Source organism: Sus scrofa, chromosome 2 (assembly GCF_054392235.1).
Source record: "Sus scrofa isolate SSC_HxYL_T2T_F1_AM1 chromosome 2, Sscrofa_HxYL_maternal_Yorkshire_Landrace_v2.0, whole genome shotgun sequence".
NCBI lineage: Eukaryota > Metazoa > Chordata > Mammalia > Artiodactyla > Suidae > Sus > Sus scrofa.
The window spans coordinates 2,764,235-2,784,521 of record NC_139384.1 but is presented as its reverse complement, the minus strand read 5'-3'; the positions used below and the strand labels follow the sequence as shown (position 1 = coordinate 2,784,521).

General features: G+C 59.9%; 1 protein-coding gene across 18 annotated transcripts in view; it reads right to left on the bottom strand.

The window, feature by feature from the left end:
* The window catches only part of SHANK2 (SH3 and multiple ankyrin repeat domains 2), a 513,576-nt gene that overhangs the window by 262,171 nt on the left and 231,118 nt on the right, over nucleotides 1-20,287 (bottom strand). For all 18 annotated transcript variants that reach the window (XM_085010449.1, XM_085010452.1, XM_085010454.1 and 15 more), the window contains 2 exons: nucleotides 13,339-13,508; nucleotides 7,593-7,706 (listed from right to left, as the gene is read on the bottom strand). In XM_085010449.1, coding sequence (XP_084866575.1) covers nucleotides 7,593-7,706; nucleotides 13,339-13,508 — 284 coding nt within the window. The remainder of the gene's footprint in view (nucleotides 1-7,592; nucleotides 7,707-13,338; nucleotides 13,509-20,287) is intronic.

The window sequence follows — 20,287 nt, the reverse complement described above, 5'->3', positions numbered from 1 at the left end:
GGGGTCCTAGCTAACGTGGTGACCAGCATCTGACAGGACGAATCTCTCCGCCCCCCTTTGAGCCCCGGGGGACGCGGGCAGCACACGCTACACGTGACATGTCTCATCAAGCCTCTGACTCTGACCTTGTTCTTGCAGACAGCCACAGGGACCCGTCCCTAAATAGAGATCTAGCCCACTTCTTAGAAGAGCAGCCAGCCAGGAACGGCACAGCTGACCTTGGCCTGCACGCCCATCCTTGACCTGGTCCTGAGCCTGCATTGGGACATTCAGCTGGAAGGTTCTAGAAGCCCATTCCGCCCAGAACCCCACAAAGCCACTTGCCTGGGGGTGGCTGGAGCTGCTTGAGCACCCTGACCCCCAGCAGGCACCCAGCACCCCAAGCTGCCAGCAGCAGCTCACAAGGGTCTGCTCCTGGGAGTCGGGCAGGGGACAAGGACGCGGTGTCCGGCACCCCAGGTCTGAACCACCCAGTCACAGCGCCCAGCCTCCAGGAGACCTGCTTCTGCTCCCTCTGGACCCTGGCGACAGGGATGGGCGTGGGTGCTTGTCACGCGTCTCCTCATCTAGGTCCAGGTGGATGCCACTCTCACAGTCGGACCTCTGTTTCAGCAATTAGCGAAGGAGTTGCTGGGGAGCGACTTGGCCTCGTCCCTTTCTCGGGATGCACGGGGAGCTCTGGTTTCAGACTCTGTTTACACATAAGCGGCCACAAAAAACCGCATGCACGTGAGCTAGTTTTTCACAAACGGATTCATCAACAGGCTCCCAGGAGTGGTATTGGAGATGGTTTATGTCCGTCTGTTGCTGGAGACCCTCTGTCGGGGGCAGCCCAGTTCAATCTGCAGAACTCCCATGGCCAGGTTTTTTTGGTTTTGTTTTTTGTTTTTGTTTTTTCTTTTTGTGTCTCTAGGGCCACACCCGCGGCATGTGGACGTTCCCAGGTTAGGGGTCCAATCGGAGCTGTAGCTGCTGGTCTATGCCACAGCCACAGCAATGCCAGATCCAGCCATGTCTGCATCCGACACCACAGCTCACAGCCACACCAGATCCTTAACCCACTGAGCGAGGCCGCGGATCGAACCCGAAACCTCATGGTTACTAGTCGGATTCGTTTCCAATGTGCCATGACGGGAACTCCAGGTTTTTTTGTTTTTTGACTTCACCCGCAGCATGTGGAAGTTTCTGGGCCACGAACCAAACCCACACCACAGCAGCGACAACTCTGGGTCCTTAACCTGCTGAGCCACCAGGGAGCTCCATGTAGCCATCTCTCTCTATACCTACATCCTGCTGGTTCCGTTCCTCTTGCACCTTGGCTGGTCAATCACCGAGAGACGGACCCTGGCTGGGGACCGCGTGGCCGCACACCCGTGGCCCCCAGGCCCCAGACTGGATGGCAACAGCAGGACGGGAGAGGCACTCGGTGGGCGGGGTCTCTTCACACCCTTTTCCTGTCCTGTGGCTGGAGGGGGAGGCCCATGGTACCCCCAGGAGTGGTGCAGCAACGGCAGGAGGGGCTGGGGCCCTGAGTCACGCTGCCGAGAAAAGCAGCTTGTCTGCTGATGGCGAGAGTCCATCACGGCCACCGGGCGGAAGAGAGAGTGAAGAGGGGGCTTGTGGTTACAGCAGCTGATGTGGTCCCACCTAACACCCAGCTAGAGCGCTTTTGGGTGCAGAGAGAAGCCGGTGCTTTGGGCCGGGGGCCCAGGGCAACACCACGTGGCCGCCTCCCCACAAACAGGTGGATGGCAGACACTCGCTCTGTCCTGTGTTAGGGATGCTCCAGGGCACAGACAGTGAGGTGCTGTCCCCGCCCTCCAGAGGCCTGGAAGCTGGGAGCATGGGGGGAGGGGCCTGCACTTCATAATTCACGGTCGGCTTCTCCAAACGCCACCCCCACGCACACAGTCACATGGTCACATGTGACGCCTTGCTGTCGATACTCTGGGCCGATGCACGCAAAGACGCGAGTTTTCATTTTTTTAATTTTAAAATTTGTTTATTTTAGTGCTGCAGGTGTGTCATATGGAGGTTCCTGCGCCAGGGGTCAAATCGGAGCTGCAGCTGCCGGCCTACACCACAGCCGCAGCCACGCAGGATCCAAGCTGCATCTACGACCTGAACCACAGCTCACAGCAACGCCGGATCCTTAACCCACTGAGAGAGGCCAGGGATCGAACTTGCATCCTCATGGATACTGGTCGGGTTTGTTTCTTCCGAGCCACAACAGGAACTCCAAGAGGTGAGTTTTTATAAATTGGGCAATGCCTCTGTCTCTTGAGCACAGAAAGCGCTCCTATGACCTTGCTCCTCCCCCGACCCCGCACACACACCCCCTGGAGCCTTCCTGACCTCGCAGAGCCATGGTGTCACCTGTGCAAGGAGGAGCAGCCGGGAGGCAGCGGGTTGCCCGGTCCCCGTCTCTCCAGGCGGATGCACTCTGGGTTGGACTCCAGCATCCCATGCCAGGCTCTTTTGAGGGAGGCTGCCTGGACGGGGGTCCGGCCCAAAGCACGGAGACTCGGAAGTTTCAAAGAGCCAGTCACAGCCCAGGCTGGTGCTGAGAGGTGGGAGCGTGTGTGTAAGTTGAGGTTGGATGCCACTCTGCTCACACTATAGGCTGGATGAGATGCCGCTCAGCCACGCAAGAAAGCCTGTTAGAAACACACATCATGGCGCAGCAGAAAGGGATCCGACCAGGAACCAAGAGGTGGTGGGTTCGATCCCTGGCCTCACTCAGTGGGTTAAGGATCCGGCGTGGCCGTGAGCTGTGGTGTCAGTCGCAGATGCGGTTCGGATCCCCCACTGCTGTGGCTCTGGCGTAGGCCGGCGGCTACAGCTCTGATTGGACCCCTAGCCTGGGAACCTCCATATGCTGCGGTTGCGGCCCTAAAAAGACAAAATAAATAAATAAATAAAAAGAAACACGCGCCGTCTTAAGAACCTAGAACCAAGGTTAAGATAAGCAAGGGATTTGCGTGTTTGAGGAAATACCTGCCAGACTCTCGTGGGGCCAAGTCAAACTTGTAACGACGAGCCAGCCAGTCACCCAGGACCTGCCCTTGGCTACGCCCGGCCTCTACCCTTGGTCCGCAGACACCAAGAAATGGGTGGGCCTGTGCACAGGCTTAAAGCGCCTCAAGCAGCCTCACCCGGCACACCTCAAGCCCTGATGTTGTTTCGTGCTTTTCAACATATAAAAGCAGTGCTACGTGAAAGAGAAGGCTTCTGAGAGCTCAGCCCGCTCTTTGGAAGGAGCCTGCTGCCTGGAAACACTTAAACCATCTCTGCCACCATCTTCTGGGGCCTAAGTATTTCCAACTTAGTTTCCAACATTTAAAAACAGGAGCTATAAAAAGGGCTCATTGGGCAAAGCAGCGGTGGAGAGATTGGACTTCATTTCAAGTTTTTAAAACATTTGTTAAAAGACACAGAACATGAAAAGGCCAGGCACAGGCTGGGAAAAATCTCTGCAACATAGATCCGACCGCGGGGTGATACGCAGACTCCCTAAAGGCATCCCACGAAACGGCGAGGACAAGACACATGGCCCAGTTCAAACTGGACGAGACCTGTGAATGGCTACTTGTCAGGAGAAGCTATACACTTGGTGAATAAGCACACAGACGCGTATAATCAAAGCCGTCTTCAGAAAAGTGCAAATGACACCTGCCGTCGGATGACTTCACGCCCGGGAGAGGGGCTGAACCCAGACGGACGTTGTCAAACGTTCCTGAGAAGGTGGAGCCACTGGAACGTGCAGCGCAGCGGCCGGGAGCACAGGAGAACTGCCGGCCGCTTCCTATCAGAGCCAACACACTCTTCCCCTGAGAGCCAGCAGCTCTGCACGTAGGCGCTTCCCCAAGACAAAGGAAGACACGTCTGGAGAAAGACTTGTACAAAAATGTTCCTAGCAGCTCCTCAACCATGAGCCCAGGTTGAGCAGCGACCCAAACGTCCATCACCAAGAGCATGAATGAATATACTGGGGTATGAAGAGACCACAGAACACTCTCGAGCAACACAAATGGACAGAAGACTGGTCTGCAGACCTGCCGCGGCATCCGGCTGCGTGAAAGAGGCCGGGCTCGGGAGTATGTGTGCGGGAGTTCCGGCTCTATGCCCTTGAACAACAGGACACCCGATCTCCGAAACCGAGCAGGACCCTGCGGGGCTTCCTGGAGACAGACCACCCTAGCCCTGGGGACAGGCCACCTCGCCTCTTGTTTGCAGGAAGCCTTTAGCGAGCATCCCAGGTCTTTGAGTTCCAAAGAGCCAATGTCGTCAGAGAAATACAAAACCAAAGGGAAGCAGTCCCGCAAGACAAAATAATACTAGTTGAGCCACCAAACAAAGTCAAGGACCTTTCGTGCCCCCTCAAGGGCGATAGACAGATAACATCCTGAGCCATGTCCTCCAGCTGTTTTGCAGATACGGACACCCCCACCAGGGGAGAAGGTTACTTGCACGCTGCCCACCAGCCTGGAGACCCCAGACAGGATGGAACCAGGCTGATGACCAGGAGTCCTGAAACAGCCCCCCTGGGACCTCACCAGCAACCATCAGAGAAGTGTGCATGAGCTGATCCCCCCCTCTCCCCGCCTTTAGGGCCCTCCCCCCAAAGCTGTCGAGCAGTTTTGAACATGGGCTACCCGTTCCCCTCACTGGGCCCCAGGAATCTTAGCTTCACTTGCCTTCACAACCCAGGGTCAGCAGATGGGCTTTGCTGCCCGAGGGGCCAGCGAACCCAAGTCTGATTCTGATCCGTGGTCGCCTTGCAGCAGGGGGCGGGGCCTGAGAGATCTTTCTGGGGCCATGAACCAGTTTCCCATCTTCACTGCAGCTGGAGACACAGGCATGTGCATTTGCCAGAATGCCCCCAGCTCTTCTATCACCTGCCCATTTTTTACCGCATGGAAACCACACCTCTACAAAAGGTGGCGCTAAGTGACAACTTAGAAAGCCCAAGGGAGGCGTTCCCGCTGTGGCTCAGCAGTAATGAACCCGACCAGGATCCACGAGGACGCCGGTTAGGTCAGCGGGTTAAGATCAGCGGGCTAGATCTGTGGGTTAAGGACCCTGTGCTGCCGTGGTGTGGGGCAGGCCGGCAGCTGCAGCTCCGATTCCACCCCTAGTATGGGACCCTCCATATGCCGCGGGTGCAGCCCTTAAAAAAAAAAAAGCCCAAAGCAAATAGAACCCAGATGGACCACTCTGGACTCTCCTACGCCCTGAAATCCAGCTCTAATCCCATCTCCTTTGTGCTGTTCCCTGCCCTCCCCAGGTGAGGGGGGCCTCCCTTCTCGGACCAGCAGCCCCCGCCTCTGGGAGAGTTTTCACGGTCACAAGTGCATCCTTAGAGGACAGAAGATGGTCCCGCAGGGATGCCCCTGACCGAATCCCCCGAACCTGTGAGAACGTGACCTTTGGAGGCAAGAGGGAATTACGGTTCCTAATCAGGTGGGGCCGATCCGATCACACGAGGACAAGGACCTCCAGAAAGGAGGACCAGGAGGCAGAAGTCAGGGAGATGCAGCCTGAGGCCTGGCCCCTGGGGGGTGTGAACACAGAGCAGGGGCCACCAGCCAAGGAATGCTGGGCCTCCAGGACCTGGAAAAGGCAACGGAGTGGACGGGCCCCTGGTGGTTCCGGAAAGGAACGCAGCCCAGCTGACCCCACGAGACCCTCACCAGACAGCTGACTTTCAGAACCAGCAGATAATAACTCGAGTTTGCACAATGTTGTTTTCCAGCTCCAAGACCCTTCAGGGCACTGGGACCTAGGGCTTGTCTGTCTCCAGCTCAGGTCCTTGCAAGATGCCCGGGCCCAGGGGCTGCTTGGGAAACGCAGGCAGCTCGGATGCATGGGGTCCGCTTCCACGGTTCTAAAGTCGCCCAGGGCACCTGGGTGTCCCCAGAGCTGGCTGGAGCCCCGGGGGTGTCGAACCCCGTGCTGGGCATCAGCCTCTTTCGAGAATGCACTTTCCCAAGGACCCTGTCCTGGGCGCCGGAGCCAAAACGCCCTTCTAGGCATCTCTCTCACGCCCCCTAGCACAAGCACGAGTTCTTGCCTCCAGGAAGCCCCTTCCAGAGGAGACACGGCAGCTGGACAAGCTGCACTGTGTCCAGCCACCCGGTGGGGACGGGGCCAGTGGGCGGGGAACTCCCCCCCTGCTGGGGTCGGGGTGGGGAGGCAGCATTTTCTGGAGGCTGTGGGGAGCAGGAAGCTCAAATCACCCCCACACATGGACATCAGCCCCGTCCAGCTGTGAAATTGCCAGCGATGCCCCCGTCGCTCCATTGGAATGGAGGGGGAGGGGCACCAGCGGTGCCCAAGTTGTGAACTGAGAGAGGAAGGGGCTGGACTTCCTCCTGGTCAGGATGGCAGGGGACGGGGGTAGGCACCCAGCACCCAGCATCCAGCACCCAGGAATCTCGCAGGCCGTGGCCTTGCCCCTCCCAGACCGGGCAGGCTGGCAGGCCGCTCGCAGGAGAGCACAGGTGGGGGCCAGGGGTCCAGCCTGGACCAGCAGCTCAGTCCATCATCAGCACACCCACCCAACACCCCCTTGTCAGCAGTGCTGACCACCGTCCAGCCAGCCGCCTTCCCCAGCCGAGCACATCCAGTCCTCCCTTTCAAGGTCAAGTTTGGGACATCTCTGACCTTGACACCCCCACAATATGTCAAAGACGACAGGTCCCTTCTGGGGTCTGAACCTGAGAGGGACAGCAGGAAGCTTAGCCAGATTGACGCTCCCTTGAAATCAAGTTCTCAAGAAGGAACGGCTTGGCCTCCACGACACAGACGCTGCAAAGCCAGGTCTGGGCTTCCCAGGGGTTCAGAATGCCCCACTTCCGGCACGGGCGGGGGCTCCCGGTCCGCAACTAGGCTGGGACCTGGAGGGGACAGGGCCCCCGGACTGCCCAAGGATGCAGCCAGCCCTTCGGCCACAAAGCAAACACAGCCACTTCCGACACCTGCATCTCAAGTCTGGGATCTACCAGGAGCCGCCGAGCACGTGTGGACCAGGCTCTTACAAGACACGAGTGCTTCGCTTTTCTCTGACTTGCCTCTGTTTTCTCAATACCATTTTATAGAAGCAGTTTCCTCTTAACATTTTAATCAGGTCAATCTTTGGGCACTCCCGTTCAGGATGGGCGTTGGCAGGGGCTGCATCTGGGCACGCTGGCACGATCGCCTTCCTGACCGCCGAGCTCTTTCGAGCAGTTTTCACCAGGACATGCCAGGGCAGAGTCCTGGGGAGTGTGAAGCTGCCTGTTCATGACAGCGGCGTGAGGGCTCGATAACGCAGTTCAAGCACTTAATCAACCCCCAAGGCGTGTTTCCAGAGGCTACAACGCATGGCCCAAGTTTCCTGGCAAGTGCCAGGAGCAGCCTTTTAACTCAGCGCTCCCACACTCTCTTGCAACCGATTTCCGGGCTGAACAAAGCCTGGTGGGGCTGCATCAACCGCTTGGAGGGGTCAGGATGTCCCCATTAGGAAACGCAACCTTCCTCGGTAACCACGCACCTGCCCATACCCGCGCGCGGTCACCAGCAAGGCCGGCCCCGGCCTGGCACCGCCTTACCTGCCTGGCTGTCCTTGGGCTTGCACTGGACTTCCTCCACGCACTCGGCCGGGAACCACCCGATGTGGCCGCGGGCGCTGCCTTCCCAGAAGCCCCCCTCGCCGATGCTCAGAACTGGAGACAAGGAAAGGGGGCGTGGTTAGTGGGCGGGGCTTGGAGGGTAAGGGGGGCGGTGCGGGGGAGGAGGGGCTGGCGGCGGAGCCCACAGAGCCAGGGGCTCTGGTGCGTTTGTCCGCTGACCATGCCTCCTGTGGCTGCGGACCAGGGGCCCGGCCAGGTGTCCCTTGGAGTGGACAGTGTGGAGCCTCTGCAGCCTCCAGGTTCCCTCCACCCGTGAGCACACAGCACGTGGCCCCTGCAACCCGTTTCTCGGGTCCCAGCTGAGACGGGAGTGGGAACTCCGAGCGCGTACCATCAGTTGCTTCAGGTGTCCCAGTGGGGGGACAGGCCACCCAGATCAGGAGAAGGAACCATGAGGTCGTGTCTGCCCGGCTCAAGCTGGGGAGGGGGGCCGGGTGTTCGAGCTCACAGGATCTTTTTTTTTTTTGTCTTTTTGCCTTTTCTAGGGCCACACCCATGGCATATGGAGGTTCCCAGGCTAGGGGTCTAATCAGAGCTGTAGCCACCAGCCTATGCCAGAGTCACAGCAACGTGGGATCCGAGCCGAGTCTGCAACCTACACCACAGCTCACGGCAACGCTGGATCCTTAACCCACTGAGCAAGGGCAGGGACCGAACCCCCAACCTCATGGTTCCTAGTCGGATTCGTTAACCACTGAGCCATAACGGGAACTCCTCACAGGATCTTTTAAACCAGTTTTGAGGAGAGAGAATTCACGGCAGGAGACGGAGAGGTCGGGCGGGTCTGTCTGGCGGCCACACGATGCTGCCTGGACTTGGAGGGCAAGGGCACGCGGGCTGATGCCCCACAGGCTGCCCCGGGCCTCCCACCGGCTTAGTAAGAACCTACAGGTGATGGTGGTGCTACGAGCAGCTGGGGTGCGGGGTGGGTGGGCCTGTCCCCAGGGTTCGCTGCACAGTGAAAACACCAAGACCAGGGCGGTCGGACAGACGGCTGCAGGGCTGAGGGTGCTGGGTGCACAGAGGGCCTCACGGGTACCCCCTGGGGGGTGAAGCATGTTTGTTTTTAAACCTGACAGATGCTGAGTGTGGATGAGCAAGGCGGGCCCTGGGGGGAGGTGTGACTGCTCTGATCCTGGAACAGACTGACCCCTCCCGAGCCACCTGCCCCCCTGCCCCCATGACCTCAGCATCCCTGTCACTCAGCCTTGGAGACAAGTCTGTGGTCAGGCCCAGGGGGACCCACATGGGGGGGCTTCTCTCCACTGGGCCAGGCACAGGAGGAAGGCCACCTGCAGCCCGGAGCCCGGAGAAGCCCTCTTCCAAATTACTGATGGGCAACAGTGATAGTGAAGGAGGAATGCCAGCCCCTCGATGGAAACACCAGAGACCCCCCACCTGTCAACCGGGACACGGTACAGGGACACCCAGGTGTGTGCACGCCCGCGCACTCACACACGAGGTCACACTCCAGCAAGTCGGCTGCCTCTGAGTGTCAGTGTGGAGAAAGCCCTTCCCCACTTCTGGGTTCTTCCTTGTGCAAGCCTGACCTGCAGGCTACTCTACGCTTCTCAGCCACCAGCCCCATAGGGTAAGGAGGCAGAAGTCAGGAGCATCAAGGTTCTGCCCCACACCCCAGGAATCCAGGTGGGGGTCCCCACGCCCCAGGAACCCAAGCCAGGGTGTGGTGCCCTCTTCACACCTAGATCTTGCTCTTCCTCCCTCTCCGGGCCCTGCTTTGGAGGCACCCGACACCCAGTGGCAGGGAGCTGCGAGCCCCGCCGAAGAATGGAGCGGCCTCTGACCGCCCAGCAGCCGCATAGAAACTCGTGGTGGAAACGTCTGTCTGCCCCTTGTCCCTCCGAGCAAGGCCAAGACCACAAAGTCACGCGGGTGCCAGCACGCGGCGGCGTGGGCGATCCCCAGATACACGGGGTGGGGGGTGGGACCCGTGCGGGCTCTGGATCCGCATCTGCCCTCTGGAGTCGGCTGCGGGAGGTTTCACTGGAGTTTCCACGTCGGGACAGACAGAGGTTGTGGGCTGGGCGGTGTCCCCAGTTTTCCTAAGTTGGGGTCCTCGCCTCCCACACCTCAGACTGTGACTGTACTTGGGGACACGCATGGCCTTTAAAGAGGAGATGAAGGTCAAGGGAGGTCACGGGGGTGGGACCCCGACCCCACAGGACTGGGGTCCTCAGAGGAAGAGGAGGTCAGGACACAGACACGCACAGAGGGACAGCCCTGCGAGGACACGGGGGGCAGATGGCTGTCTACACGCCCAGGAGAGAGGCCTCGGGAGGGACCCGCCCTGCCCGCCCCTGGGGCTCAGCCTTCAGGACCAGGGGAGAGTGAACCCGTGGATTAAACTGCCTGGCGTGGGGACGCCGCTAGAGCAGCCTGAGCCGACTCGCACGACAGGCTGATGTCTTTGCCCACAGTCACTGTGAGGGGTGTCCAGGGAAAACGCGACGTCCCCAGCAGTGTCTGGAAAGCAGCAGGTGCTGACGTGTCTGACCTGTGTGTACCTCCTCTGTTTCCATCTGTGACGCGTGGACAAGGACATAAGTCCCCCACATGAAGTGACTGGCCACTGGGTCACCGGGAGGGCTCCACAGGCCCCTCCCAAGCCCAGCCTGAAGCCCCGCCGGGGCCTGGGGGTGACAGCGAGCTGGCCCACGTGCGATGAAAGCCCAGGGTTGTGGCCAAGCCGAGGGCTGAGCTGGGCGCGGCAGGGGGCCCTGGGCGGGGTGTGTGTGTGTGTTTGTGTGTGCATGCAGACACCGGAGCAGCCTACTCAGGCCTGCTTTGTCCTCACGTGGGCCACTGGCCCCCGCCTCCCAGGCGGCCAGCCCTGTGGATTCAGGGGCTGACCCACCAGGAAGAGATGGGGTTATTTCTAACAGCGCCACCCAACCGTCCTCAGGCAGTAGCTGCGTCCTGGCAGCCTGGCCTTCGCAGCTTTCTCGGAACGGTGGCCGCTCTGCCTGGCAACGCTGCCCCTGCGCTCCTGGGGGGAAGGCAGGGCATCACGGCCAGAGCAGAGGGGCTTCCCGGGAGAGCTGCAGGAGGGTCCTGAAGGCCTGGGTCCGTCTGCTCCCACGACCCCGCCTGGACCACCAGCTCTGATGGGAGCGGTTCCCCCCGGGACATCAGATGCCCTCCCGGGGCCTCCAGGTAGGGGAAAGTGAGGGTTCACGGCCAGGCTGTGGTGCTGGTGGTGCCAGGGCGACAGCGGCCCTCTGGGCTGACACCACGGTCAGGAGGCTCCTGTCTGGGGACCAGCACACGCTCAGCAAGGACATTTCAGTCCCCTTTGGCCTAGGTCGGGGCGGGGGGGGCTGCAATGGAGCTTCAGGCTAGCTCCTCCCTGGCCGCCAGCCATCCGTCAGCAAAGGCAGCGCCCTGCACACGGGTGAGGCGGCCACGCTGACGCTGGGGGGCAGCGACAATTACCCACTATGGAGGGGATGTAGTCTGTATTAAAATTCCACATGGCAGGTCAGGGAATGCTTATATTTACATTTGGATGCCTGTAATATAAAAGTGAACCAAATGCTGCATTAAATACAGGGATAGTCAGGCACTTGACGGATCTGTCACCCAAGACCCCGCTGGACCACACCCCAGAAGGCAGGGCTCAGCCCTGAACGTGACGGAACAGGGACAGGCACGTGGGCAGAAGCAGGCGGGCCTGCGGGATGCGCGCTCGCCGCAGCGGAGAGACGCAGGGAGCTGCACAAGGGAGCCTCTTTGCCGCAGTTGGGAGCTGGACTGAGGGAGGCCACACGGCAGGGCTGGCAGGGGAGGGGCACGTGTGGCCTGTGCACCTGCGTCCTGCGTGGCCTGGAGACCCAGAAAGAGGAAGCCACGACACCATGCATCTCCAAGAGACTGGCGGTGTCCCCACAAGAGAAAGAACCAGGGAGGGGCTGGCCCGCCGAGTGTCCCCACCTCTCTGGCCAAACAGATGCAGAGCAGCTCGGCTCAAGCTGGGGACCTGAGCCCGCCCACGCCTGTCACCCAGGCGACCCTCCAAAAGGCAAGAGAGAGCATCACCACCTCACAGCTTAACACGTGAGGACCCCTCCCGAAAAAAGCAAGGCCTTGAGCCCGACCCTGATGTGACCTTGACAGTGGGACTTGAGACGGGGATTTCAGAGGACGCTGCCACCCAGTCCCAGGGTGTAAAACCACGTGTGCTTCCCAGAGTGAAAGTCTCAACAGAGCCGCAGGGAGCCTCAGCAAATAGAAGGAAACTATTTTAAAAAAAGACCAGTGGAACCCCTAGAGCTCAAACCTGTCATTTCTTCGTTTTTTTCCCCTCCAACCTGTCATTTCTGAAATTAAACAATTCGCAAGACGATGGACTTCACAGTAAAGGGAGCGTTTCAAGGGCAAGAGTAAGTGAACTTGGAAAGAGACCCTCAGAAATGACCTAAGGTTAAAAAAAAGGATGAGAGTAAAATGAACAGGGGCCCTGGGACTTGTTAGTGCCACCAGATGGTCAGGTGACATGCAGCTGAACTACCAGAGGGACTCGGATGGGGCTCCAGCTGCCCCCAGAAACTCGTAAAACCCAGGTGACGTTGGCCGCATTACTGCACAGTCTGGAGGAGGAAGCAGGCCATTACCAGCTGGGGGCCGGATGGACTTGAACTTGGCCGACTGACCCCTAAAGCGTATACTTTCTACCCTCCGTCTTCTGAAAGCCTGCCCTCCAGCGACAGGGCCGGGCATGGGGTGCCCGTTACCGCTTCACAACAGGTGTGCTCAGCCCGCAGCCCACACCGGCCACTTCTCCACCTCTTCCTCAGGGCCCCTGCACCACGGCCTCCGCTACAGCCCCTGCCAACCTCCTGCACCCGCCTGCATCACACCCATCTTCCCTAAAAGCCTCATGTCCCTCACCTTCCTGCTCAGCAACCATCGCTGGCTCCCCAGTCCCCTGGGAACAAAGTCTAAAGCCTGGCATGTGTGGTGGCCCTCAAAATTTTTTTTTCTTCTTAGGGCCACGCCTGCAGCATATGGAAGTTGCCCGCTTTGGGGTTGAATCAGAGCTGTAGCCACTGGCCTACAACGCAGCAACAGCAACGCGGGATCCTTAACCCACTGAGCGAGGCCAGGGATCGAACCCATATCCTAGTTGGGTTCTTAACCCACTGAGCCGCAACGGGAACTCCCCCTCAAGTCTTTTCACCCCCGCTTCCCAGGGTCCCGCTTTGGGAACGCTTCCCTCTAAGCTGGTGGCTGTCCTTGGCGCGCTGCAGGCCCCCAGACTGAACCATCCACCTGGACGCCCCTCCCTGGCCCCCAAGACCCATCCAAATCTGACCCCTGCTGGGCCCCATCCCAGCGCCACTTCTTTCTGAGGCCCTGGGAGGCTTTCCAGGCGGAAAGGCGCTCTGCCCACTGATGCCCTCGTCTGCCCCTCCCCTGCACTTCCTGCAGTGGACCTGGCCCCGGACCTGCGTGTGCTGCCCTCCTAACGGACTTCGGGTCGCCGTGGCTGCCAGCATCGCTCCGATCCCCGTTCCCTCCCACGGCTCTGGGTTTCCCACGGGACCCCCGCGGAAGCAATGCCCCAGACACTGCCACCACAGTGGGGGTCGACCGAGGCCGAGGGGCCCCGGCCTGTGCCTGCCCCCGGAGCAGAGTGGACACTGACCTTTGACCCTGTCGCCACGGTGAAGGGGGATCTCGCCGTCGACCTGGGGTTGGTATGGCTTGACGACGACGAAGAGCCTCCCGGGCACGGCGCTGTACAGCTTCCGCCTGGGCCCCGGGTACTCGAAGGCAGACAGCGTGTCCTTGTTGGCACCTGGCGGGAAAGTGGGCCTGCAGCGGGGAGGGGGACAGAGACAGAGAGAGAGGGTCACAGTCTGAGACAGAGCCAGGCACACTCCAGACCCACGATGACCCATCCGTTCACAGCCAACGCCGAGCCGAGAGCAGTCACGTCTGAGCTCCTGGTTCTGGATGGGGCTGGGGACGTGAAAAGGCCCTGGGGCCGCACTCTTGGTTAAAAGACGCTGGCAATTCCGGCAATTCCGCCTCTGCACGGACCCCAAAGACGTGAGGGCAGGGCTCAAACAGATATTTGCCCAGGCACGTGCATGGCAGCTTTATTTGCAAAAGACGGAAACAACACAGGCGTCACTGATGGATGAGCAGACGCACAAAATGTGGTCCATTCAGACGAGGGAGCACCGTTCACTGAAAAGGAAGGACCTTCGGTCACAGGCTACACGGGAGGGGTGGTTGAGGACGTTATCCTGGGGCAGGGAAGCCAGTCACGGCAAGACAGACGAGGCATGACTCCTCGCCATCCGGGTGTGGCCAAAGCCAGGGGGACGGGTGGGGCCCGGGCTGGGGGAGGGGAGGGAGGGAGGGAGGGAGGAGGTGCCGAGGGGGGACCGAGGGGCAGCCTCTGAAGACGAGGACGGTCTGGGGACCGAGCGAGTGGTGGATGCGCCACAGGTGAAGGTAGCAAGTGCCGTGCGACTGTACACAGAAGATGGTCAAGGCGGTGACCTGCGCGTGCGCTTCGCGGTCATAAAGAGAAGACCCTGGGGCAGGTGGCGAGCAAGGTGGCCCTGGGGCTCCGGCGCTTGATCGGTCTCACCACGAGCGCCGCCGCCGGGCAGGGCAGGAACACCTGGAACCCGCGGCCAGAGCTTTAACCAGCAGGTGCAGGCGGCCCAGGCGCAGCTGCCCCGGTGACAGACACTCCACAAGAGGGTTTGAATCCTTTCCTGGTTTATGTCACCATTTCACAGAGGGCGCCTGCTTTTCCAGGTCTGTTGGGAAGTGTGGGCGCCTAAAGCTGGGCCAGCAGTGGTGACAGAGAGAGAGACAGAGACAGAGAGAGAGACAGAGACACAGACAGAGAGTGAGAGAGAGAGACAGAGAGACAGAGAGTGAGAGAGAGACAGAGAGAGACAGAGAGATAGACAGACCAGGAGAGACAGAGATACAGAGAGAGACAGAGAAAAGAGAAGAGAGAGGTGGGGGAGGGAGGAAGGGAATGGAGGGGGGAGGGGGAGAGAGAGAGAGAAAGCGGGGGGGCGGGGGCGAGGGGGGGCGTTCAGGTTCCCAGAGAAACGTGCAAAGCGGTCTTCCCTAGTGACATTCTGGTGTCATTGTGACAGATGACGGGGAACCAGGGCTGACCTTCCTGGAAGGAAAAAGCATGTTCTCACGGGTGACAACCTCCAGGAGGCTGACCCGGCCCTGGCCCTGGTGGGTCTTCAGGCAAAGGGCACCCAGAGGATGCATCTGGGCGGGGCTTCAGGACAGAGCCGGAAAGCCAGGAAAGACCCCCCCCCCAGTCTCCCCAGAGGGCGCCCAGCCACGGGAGGGAGGACTATTACTGATACGTGGGGAAGGTATTAGTATCTGAGTCTTGGGAGGTGGCCCGCTGGTGTCTGGACCATAAAGGGTGGGGTCCCCAGCTATGGTTCTCCTTTTTTCTTTTTGGCTGCCCTGAGGCCCATGGAAGTTCCCAGGCCAGGGATCAAATCCGAGCTGCAGCTGCGACCTACACCACAGCTGTAGCCATACCAGATCCTTAACCCACTGTGCGGGGCCAGGGACGGAACCCTCGCCTCGGTGGCAACCCAAGCCGCTGCAGAGACAATGCGGGGTCCTTAACCTGCTGCACCACAGTGGGAACTCCCAGGGTTCTCTTTCCAAACTTCAGATGCCTTGGCCTGGGAGCCCACCGAAGGAGCCTTGAGCTTTCTGTGGAGTTCTTACATTTAGGCATGAAACTGGCTTGCAGGGAAAATTCTAGAATAGGATGTGACCACCCACTTTTGGGATTTACGGGAACCGCCGTGCTCCTGGTGTGCTGGGCTTCGGCTCCCCCTGCAGCCCTGGTACTCAACGTCCGGTGTGCGTTACGCGTGTCACCGTTCACATAAGCCTGACTGCTGGATGCTGTCGTGTTTCTTACTCTTTCCCCCACGGTCATGAACGTGAGCCACAGGAACCCACGTCTGCACACGCCCCGCGCTCTGCGTGGACCCCGATCTGTCATAGTCGGATGAGGAGGAGGGACCGCCAGATCTGCCTGCCTGACCCCAGAGCCCAGGGCCCTCCCTGAACCCCGTGGAGCAAGTGGTGGCCGTGTGACCTTTTCTGGGTGCTCACCTGGATGCAGAGGACACAGAGCGCTGAGAAGCTGCAGCCCCCCACCCTCGGGCTCTCCTGTCCCGAGGAGCCCCCACCCCTGCCCCCTAGCCTTCTCTGACCAAGTTAGAGCCACAGAAAGAGGTCACAGCATCCTGAGAAGCAGCTGCTCCTGCCGGTGGCCTCTCAGCCCATTCCCTTCCTCCTCCTTGCCCAGCGGGTTACAGATCCATGTGCACAGATGGGAAATTCACCCTGGGGCTCGTCCCAGAGCTGGCTGCTCCCTCTTGGTGGATGTCATTTGTCCCCAAACACCCTGGGAGCCTGAGGCAGCGATTCTGCAATAGCCCAGTTGTGTGACCGCCTCTGGTCCAAAGGGGACACCTTGGCAAGGCTGCCGACTCCCAGAGAGGGACGCACAGGCCACCGGAAAAAGCCAGAGCAGCCCTCAGGTCCCCACTGGGGGGCCGCCCCGCCCACCTGCTGCGGGTCTGCCTGTGTCCTAACAGGATATGAGGGTCTGTCATTCCAGCCACCTCAGCTCAGCCTGGCTCGGGGCTGGGGGCCAGGGGGGCAGGGGGGATGGGGAGATGGCACCTTCACAAGGGGCCCGGCATTGCCAGGCATCTCCTCTCAGCTTCCCAGGAAGGTGGTTTCTGGTAACCAAGGGGACTTAGCTCCTCAGCAACAGTGATGGGTCCCCTGACGCCCCTCCATCTGGACCCAAGGGTTCAGAAGAGGCTTGGGGTCAGCAGAGGGTGGGGGGCGGGTACCACACGCCAGGGTCAGAAGGACTCCCTCCCCCAATCCGACCTCCATAAACAGTGTGCGAATCTCCCTTGAACACCTGCCATGAGCACCTGAGTGATGGCTGTGGGGACCTGCCACGATGGGCTGCCCATCACCCAGGCTGGCCTGGCAGCTAAGCAGCAACACACGGCTCTGTCTACACCATCTCCACATCCCTCCTGGTGGCAGCCTGCATTCGTGGGTGCTTGGAAGCGCCGCATGTATTAAGCCCCATCAAGAGACTGCAGGTTGGTCCTATGGTGATGGGCTGTGGGGACACTTCTGGACAGGAGAAGTGATGCAGCAGACACTGGGGGAGGTGAGCAGACGGGCAGGTCAGCCGAACCCCATAAGTTGGTCCCCAACACCAGAAGACGAGGTGGCTCTGAGGGGAGCAGGGTAAGGCAGGTGGGCTTCTCCCACAGGAGAAGGGGCAGGTCAAAGATCAAGGAAACCATAAACACGGGCCAGGCCGAGGGTGGCTGGGGTTGAGCAGAGGGCAAGCCACCCAACTGGGGCTGCCAGACTTTACTCCCAGCTGCTCTTTATATTTAGCTGCAGAAGTGGAAGTCACAGAGCTCTGAAGTCTCAGAGAAGCCCCCACACCCACAAGGGAATCTCCGTGGGCAACCCCAGACCATACTGTGCATGACCAGTGATAATCAGCAAGGAGACTGAGCCCAAGCTGAAAAGTCAGTCCTCTGAAGAAGTCCATTGACCTGCCCACCCATCCATCCACTCAACCACCCACTGGCTCACCTACTCATCCATTCACCTATCCATCTATCCAGCCATCCACTGACACATCTATTCATCCATCCATCCATCCATCCATCCATCCATCCATCCATCCATTCACCATCAGTCCAGCCAGCCACTCATTCACCCATCCATCCATCCACTCAACCACCCACTGGCTCACCTACTCATCCATCCTTCCGTCTATCCATCATCCATCCATCCATTCACCTATCCATCTATCCAACCATCCACTGACTCATTTATCCACCCATCCATCCATCCATCCATTCACCATCAGTCCAGCCAGCCACTCATTCACCCATCCATCCATCCATCCACTCAGCCATCCACTGGCTCACCTACCCACCCATCCACCCATCCATCCACCATCGGTCCAGCCAGCCACTCATTCACTCATCCATCCATCCATCCACACATACACCCATCTATCATCCACCTACCCATCCATTCATCCCCCACCCACCCAACTATCCATCCTCCATCTATCCACCCTCCAGCCATCCACCCACTTATCCATCTTACCACTTCTGCAAACAACATCTATTCCCTCGTCCATCCAAATTTCACAAGGGCCCCATGAACAGCTCGACTGATCACATACTGTCAGAGGTTGGACAGGTCAGTTAGCCTCTGGAAGCCTGTTTCCCCACCAGATACGAGGGGATGATCTGGAGCGACCTGAGAGTGAGTCAGCAGTGAGTCTGCACAGGTGTTGCGTGAACACTTCTGCCACAGCTACTCTACTCTAGTGCCTCAACTAGAAAGTGGGTGACAAGATGCACGTGTCAGCCAGCTAGTTTCTGCCGGTGCCAGCGTGTATGTGTCACTGGGCAGACAAGTCAAAGCAAACGGAGCTCCAGTGTGGCTGGGAGCTCTGCTCCTTGGGCCATTTTGCAGATGGTTGGCTCCCAAAGCCATCAGTCCAGGCCCAGAAAGCCTTTGTCTAAGAACAGGAGGAAGCTGGTCCTTGGAGACCAGAGCACGCCTGTGGTTCTAGGTGTGAGCAGTGATGTGTGGTCCCACACAAGTGCTGAAGCATCTTCTCACTGCAGGTTTAATTTCAGCTCACAAAGCACCATTTCACAGGTGAGAAAACAGAGGCTCCCTAAACAGTGACCAAATACAGAGATACAGAGCGGGCCTCACGTCCTGACTCCCCGACCCTCGCCCAGGGCTCCCTGCAAGCTCCTTGCTCTACAGAGTGATGACCCTGGGGGACCGTGACCTCCCTTGTCCCTCTGCTGCACCCTGCTCTTCAGTGACAGCCCCCAATGGTGGCAGGAGCCACAGGGAGCCTGTGGGTTGGGAGTGCCACCCCCTCTCCGGGACTAGGCTGGGGCTGTCCTGCCTACACAGAGAGGACGGGTCTCAAGTTTCCCCACCTCGAACTGTCCCCACCTTCCTCGCGTTCCATCCAGGAACAGCCAGGTGGGCTCCCAGCCGTGTACTCTGGTATAAAGGGCTACAGCCCTGAGTTCTTGATCTCAGAGAGCTAGCAGTTGGCAGCAGGTGACCTGGACACTTCCCCGCCATCCTGGGTGGACAGGGACCAGCCCGCAGGGGAACTCCTTCCCTCATTCCTTCATCAGTCACCCTCACACCCACCCATTCATTCAAGGGCGAGTATTCAGCCTGTCTGCTGACACCCACAGGCTCCGGACAGACGTGGGGCTCCTGGGGAGAAGCACGGGTGGACAAGATGCTTGCCTGCATGTCCAGTGGGTCGGCACAGAGGACAGGGTGACCAGTGGAGAGGGCACGGGTGGTGGGGCAGGCTCTGTGGGGACATCTGGGGCAAATGTGATGCCACAGAGAGCAGGACGTGACCGGAGGGGTGCGGGGTCACCCTGGCTGTGGTGAGGGCAGGGCTGGGCTGATGAAGGCCTGAGGCCGGCAGTCCTGCGGGCAGAGTGGCCGGAGAGTTAGACAAGGAGCTGGGGCCCTCCTAGAAATCAGGGCGCCCCGAGGCCCCAGGCTCACACCGGATGGGGGGAAGGGGGCTGCTGGAGGGCTGCCAGCTGGCAGCTCTGGCAGAAGGTGGTGTTGCCAACACAGAGGTCCCAAGCTCTGATCCTGAGGACAGGTGAGTCTTAAGCATAAGAGCACAGACCCCATATCACCCTCGTACCATCTACCCCTCCGCCGTGGGGCCAGGGAGGGATGCAAGAGCTCTCGGCCCCTCCTGGCTCCTGGCCTCTGCTGTTCTGGTGACAGCCTCCCACACTCCACACCCTCCCTGTAAGGTCCTGCGGAGGCGCTTCGGGGACAGACAACCATCCGATGTCCCAAACCGCTGGCCACAGCGACACCCACTCCGGAGAAGTGGGGTCCACTGTGATCCCAGAAGTGTGCCTGCCTCAGGGCACCCACGCTGTCCAGCCGCCCCTACACGCTCCACGAGGCCCTCGGGCCACCAGTGCTGGGATTCCGCCTGTTTGCAAACCCGAGGCCACCCCTGGCTCCAGGCGGCGGGGCCTGGGTACCGAGAGCCCCCAAGGATGGGGAACATTCCCAAATGTCCCTCCTTCCTCATGCTCTCCCATCTGCCCCATCACACGGGCCCCCGCCCCTCCCTGACGCCTGGCTGTCCCCCCTTCTTCTCCTTGGGAGCCCCCTCCTCCCTGGAGCCCCCCTGGCCTCTCCCCCAGGGGGGTCTGACCCTGACTCGCATGAGTTCTGACTCTGGGGACCTCTGTCAGGGCTCCCTGTCCTCAACCACACCAACCCCGGGGCCGGCCCGTCTCCTGCCCCCGTTTCTGGTGCATTTACCTCTGTGCAGTGAGAGCCCGTCCCAGGCTGGTCGTTCATACATTTATGTCACCAGCAGAGAGCAAACTCCAAATGTCCCCAAGTATGAAAGGAGAGAAGCGACGTGTGAGGGCAGCCCGTGTGGTGCCCAGACCCAATTCCTCCAAGGTGGAATGCACCTGTTC